This window comes from Salmo salar, chromosome ssa01, assembly GCF_905237065.1.
Source record: "Salmo salar chromosome ssa01, Ssal_v3.1, whole genome shotgun sequence".
Lineage (NCBI taxonomy): Eukaryota > Metazoa > Chordata > Actinopteri > Salmoniformes > Salmonidae > Salmo > Salmo salar.
This window is the reverse complement of record NC_059442.1, coordinates 146,713,210-146,719,209: the sequence shown is the minus strand read 5'-3', so window position 1 is coordinate 146,719,209 and position 6,000 is coordinate 146,713,210. Positions and strand designations below refer to the sequence as shown.

General features: G+C 38.1%; 1 protein-coding gene across 1 annotated transcript in view; it reads left to right on the top strand.

The window, feature by feature from the left end:
- The first annotated feature begins 2,843 nt into the window (after window positions 1–2,843).
- LOC106567450 (voltage-dependent N-type calcium channel subunit alpha-1B) overlaps window positions 2,844–6,000 on the top strand; it is a 269,203-nt gene continuing 266,046 nt past the window's right edge. The window contains 2 exon segments of the mRNA XM_045691775.1: window positions 2,844–3,059; window positions 4,255–4,555. Coding sequence (XP_045547731.1) covers window positions 2,999–3,059; window positions 4,255–4,555 — 362 coding nt within the window. The 5' untranslated portion in view covers window positions 2,844–2,998.

The following is a 6,000-nucleotide window of genomic DNA, read 5'->3' as shown; positions in this document are numbered from 1 at the left end:
GGTTTTAAATATACGTAAGTATCCAAAGTAAATGTAATTGCTAAAATATACGTAACCCTCCTGCTGTGTTCCAGTCGAATTGGACCGATTTACAAGTTTTATCTCTGAAAAATGTAGTTCATTGCATCTGATTGTCATAAGGTTCCATGACTTTGTCCACACAGGGCATCTGAACACACAAAATACATTTAGATGATTTTCATTCTATTTGGGTGTTTTATTTAACTTTTATTTAACTTTTTGTCAAAAATTACAGGTCATTAGAAATGAATGGGTGAGACTACAATTAGTGTATATAATTGAGTTCAGGCACAAGCCCATTCATCAGATGGACACACTTCCTCTCCCAGTCCCCCACATGCATGTGTGTTTGAGCACACACACCCCCACACACACACACACCTCGCTCTCCTTCTTGGCTTCCATGGCTACCCCCACGGGAACCTTTCCCCAACAGAATCTTTCCTCCACGGGAACCACACGTGTTGGCATTCTCACAAACAATCGCAACATTGTTCCAATAACATATAGAACTTTTCTTGCAGCTTAGGCATATAAAGCTTTTTTGAGGCCTTGCTCACATTTCATTCTGTGGCAGTACAATGACCAAACGATATACTGTTTGTGAGGCTCTTGATCATATCTTGATCATGACACTGGTGAGGAGGAGAGAGTCCTTGTTAAACTTTGACACAAAGTAGTCTGTGATAAATAGCACAATATGTTTCATCTGAGTATTTTTTTATAGTAAAAATAATCCATACATTATTCTTTTTTTACTCAAAAACGAGTTGTATGAGCTCAGGTCAATGAGGCCTTCAGGTCATAAATAGCAAACAGAAGTTTAAAACGTGTAATGTTCACAAGAACGTAAGATGATAAAAAGATCTAACACAACATTAGGTGATAATATATGTATTATTATGGATTTATAATCAGCTATAATGGGGCGGTCATTTTGGTCAGGGAACACAGAAATAATTAACATGAAACGAACACAACAGGAGGGTGAAGAATCAAAAGTAAAAGTACAAGTATAAATAATTTCACACTCCTTAAATTAAGCAAACCAGACGGTACAATTTTCTTGTTTTTATTTATTTACAGATAGCCAATGGCACACTCCAACACTCAGACATCATTTACAAACGAAGCATTTCGTTTGAGTACCGCCAGATCAGAGGCAGTAGGGGTGACCAGGTATGTTTTCTTGATAAATGTGTGAATTGGACCATTTTCCTGTCCTGCTAACCATTACGAATTGTAACGAGTACGTTTGGGTGTGAGGGGAAAATGTATGGATTAAAACGTACATTGTTTATTTTAGTAATGTAGTGGAGTAAAAGTTGTTAAAAATATAAATAGTACAGTGAAGTACAGATACCCCCAAAAACGACTTAAGTACTTTACACCACTGGAGAATGGTAAATGTGATTAATACATGCATTAACTTTTGTAGGCCTAACCAAATGAGGTTATTAACGGTACATTTACTAGGCTACTGGTGACATATGTAATGGGGAATTGATAAAAATAAACAATCAAAGGGCAAGCAATACATACAATGAACCAATTAATGCAGCAAGAATTGGTGGGAGACAGCTGAGCGCATTCTGGAGAGATGCGCCTATATCTTCGCCACCCACCCCTCCCCTTCTTCAGTGTCGGCTTGCAATGCACTTATTGTGAATGCCTATCCATGTGGTTTGTAGTTGCATTGGCTTTATAGCCCTGATACCTGGCAATGATTTAAGATGAATCATTTTGCCTATTCAAGCTCTGAATATCAGATCCAATAGACTAGATGGTGCGTTTGAAATACATTTGTCAAAATTATCGAATTACTCCTGCTGTGGATTGTTTCAAATCACAAGAGCGTAGGCCTATGCCTAGTTGGGAAGCCAGCAAGTCTTGAGTATAATTTGAAATGTTGAGACAAGAAGAATTCACTGAATAGCCTAGGCTACTATTCTACTTTGCGGGATAGGATGTTGCAATATTTTTTTGTCTGGCCTAGGGTGGCATAGGCCAGGACCTGACGCTGCAACCTGGTCTCATTTTCATATTATTCATCAGGTGAATCCGAGACATTTAATTTAGTATGATATGTTTCGTATGGTATGTATTGATTTGTGGATGTCGATCACCCATTTCGTATGATATGTTACTAATTACAATTCGTATGATATGTTACGAATTTGCAAACTTATAATATGTTATGAATTTTAGCGAGGTGGCTAGGTGGCTAACGTTAGCTAGCTAGCTAGCTAATGTTAGCAAGGCTAGGGGTTAGGGTTAGGGTTTAGGTTAAGTTTAGGAATTAGGTTAAAGGGTTAAGGTTAGGGGAAGGGTTAGTAACATGCTAAGTAGTTTTTTGCCTTAACCATCTGTCTTATGTAACCATACCAAATGTTACATATCATATTCATTTGGTGTTCCAGATTTACATTTACTACGCTATGTCTAGTCTATGAGACCAGGCTGGACGGTTTATCCCATTGAACTCAAACAGTTGTTTATCTCTCTGATTTCTATGCATTCAGAGATAGGCATTGGTAGATGGCTTAGAAAGGCCTCTGATGCTTGAACTCAAAATGTCCCCAGAAGAAACCAAGCAACGAGAACACATCAGGAAGTGACTTTGATTGTGAATCAGCAGTCCTTTTAGGTCTTAGACGATGATTGCTCCCTTCCTGATTACAGAGAAAGAGGGATAAAGAAGCGTTGATCCTTGAATCAGAGGAGAATTTTCTCCTTCAGAACTGAAGACATTTGGACTGATAACAAAGCTCTTAACTAGCAGAACAGGAAACAGCCTTTCCGCATTCCTTGGGGGAAAAACCTTTTTGTGCCACCAGTCCCTGTGCCACGTAGAGAAGTCCCTGTAAGCAGGCATATACACAGTAGAAGTGAAATGTTAGTTGGCTTGCTTTTGTAGCCATTTAATTGTTTTTTTTTACCTTGGATTACAGACACAGCAGTTAGTAAGGGAGCAGTCATGGAGAGGAGGGCCCCAAACTACTCCAAATGGGCGGAAAGGCGATCCACTGTGGTTTATGGTAGGTGAGGATTCTTAAATTGCAAAGCTTCCCTCTAAGGTGCATCCATGATGGGACTTGGTTTATGGTGCTTCTTCCTTTTCTGGCTGCCTTCCTCACTCACTCCTCAACATCGCAACACTGTTATACTCCACTTGCTTTTGTGTCAGACAATGAGTCACTTTTTTTCAACCCTGTCTGTGGTTCCTTCTATTATGTATTATTAAATAAAACTTGGTTTTGTACTTCAAATAGTTATTTGGACACTACAGCATGTATTGGCACCTCACATTTGGCCAGTACATTGTGTGCATTCTAATTTAACCACTATTAAAAGCCCAATTTGGCAGTTTTTAAGTACCTTATTGTAATAGTTTTCTATTACAATTGTCAAAAAGAAACAATAGCATTTTATCAAAAAACTATTCCAGAAGTATGAATTTAGCTAGGACTGTCTGGGAGTGGTCTGAGTGGACGGGGGAAATGGAAAAATTGCCATTATTGGCAGAGATGTTTGTAACTCTCTTTGTTCTTGGTTCATTAACTCATTTATCACATGGTGATGTCATGAGGCAAGCCAAAACTTGCCCCATGACATGCAAAAAACCTGCTGATTAGAAGGTCCTGTGTAGATTGTATTTTCAACCAGCAACTATCAGGAAATAACACAACATTTTTTCACACTTTTACAGTGTTAATTTCATCAGCTGTTCAACAATATAATACAAAACACAATAAAAAACGAATTTTAACTGCACTGGGCCTTTAACCAATATTAGGCTAACATTGAATCCAATTGAGTAAAATGCACAAGCAGGCATAGTGGATTAGAGTTGCCTTTTATTTTGCTGGTTTGTGGCAAATTTGCATGGGATTGACTCAAATTAGTAATAGGACAGGCCAAAAAAAAAAAAAAAAACAGCTACAAGACCAGATATGATGCAACAAGTATCTGTAGGCCATATCTCATAAAAACAAATAAACTGATATTGTCTTTAAGAAACGAATAGACAGACCAAAGATAACTTCATCATCCCTGACTTGCCTAGTTAAATAATGGTTACATTTAAATGTAAAAAGTTCAATTTGAGTCCCAGGCTATATGTAAACTAGCCTATATGCCTACTGTAGCCTACAATCACAGCTAGAATAATTTTATACTCGTAAAAACCATAAGATGACGTTATGATTTATTTTATTTTATTAACCCCACAAGCAATGCGCTCTGCCACATTCGGCTCGTGGAGGATGCTGACTTTGGGCGCGGAATACAGCTCATGGGCCCAGTCTCCCGAAAGCCTTCGTCAACGACAGGCAGTGATAAGCGAGAACGCTGAAGAAATGGACAGCATCGACATTGACCCGTCATGGAGAGAGCAGCAGATGGACGTTCCTCAACAGTATGATGCCATCCTGCACCTTGACGAGAGAGCAGCATCAGGAGGGAGTCGTGGTAATCATAACATCATTCGTACACACGAAGCCCTCAATAGCACGCCATGGTCCAAGTCTAACAGGTAAAGTTGATAGTCCCTTTGATATTTTAAGTAGAAATTCTGCACCAATATTGACATTTAAAAGCCTTTGATATTCAATGAAGTTCCCTTTAATATAGACCACATAGAGAATTAAATAAATCAGATTAGCTAAAGTTCCAAAATTCAGCATTTTGACACGTCCCTCTGTGCACTCTCTGTGACTTCCAGGAACATTTTAACCCACGTAACCGCAACATTTCTCAAAAGTTTTCACCATCATTGTAAAGCACTAGTTATTTCTGAAGATTGTTATCATGTGATTAGTGATTCATAAACAATTTTAATAATAATAATAATGTTGATAATTTCGTTCGTTTAAATATGGTGAAACTATTTCTTTTTAAATAATCATTAAAAAAAATCATTGAACATTAATACTTCAAATCATTGTGTAAGTGCAGTTGAGATGGTTCTACTCTTTTTTTGCAATTTTCTAGTGTTTTGTGGTGGAAAACTGAGTGAGTCGAGCATAACACATCAACCTTGATAGACAGGCCAGAAATGTTTAACAAATTCAATAGACCTTATGCACATTCCATGATCGAACGTTCTAAACACACTTCCTATCGGTGTGGCAATTTCCGGGCAGTCTAGTTGTTATCGACGATATAACGTTGCTATCAATATGTCGCAGTTTTTTACTAGGTGTCTTCAGGTCTTGCCTCAAATTAATATTAATGATGTACATCGAATTGTTAAATCAGCCGCCGAGACTCCAGCTAGCAAGAATGAAAAGGGGTTCAAGATGTATATAAGAAGCTACATAGACAACTATGAAGGTGAGTACCAAGTCAGTGACAGATAGCTAGCTACTTTAACGATTAACTGTAGCTAGCTAGTTACTTCGTAAAATGATGTAACGTTGACAGAATCTACCTGAGAATGTGTGTATTCTCGTTAGCTTGGTTAAGTTATGCTTGCTAGCTATATTTGCTTGCTAAAAAATTGTTATTCATGTCTTCTACACAGTATCTAACAAAGATACAGTGACAGGGGAGATCACCGTGAGGGCTGCCTGTCACAGGTCCATGAGGAACAGTGAAAAGCCGCACAGCATGAGCGTAGGGAAAGGTTATAGATAGCTACTAGGGACCTTGTTAAACATCTCCTGTGAGACACTGTCATCATGGCCAAAATGTGTTGGAGACAGTGTCAACGTTTAATCTTATCAGTAGATAGATATTAATGATGGGTCCCAATCCCAATTTAGAATTGCCCACTTAACAGGTTATTTGGTAAAGATCTGTTGATGCGGTGTTTGGTAATTGTGTTACTGAGACACAATCTATTCCTGTATAGTTAAATGAGCCCCTAGTTAAGAAGACTAGACACTACTATGTTTATTGTTATTTATGGTCCGCACCATTCTTGTTTCTCACTTCAGTCTTACATCACACTTATCTTCACAGATGGTGTTAAAGCAC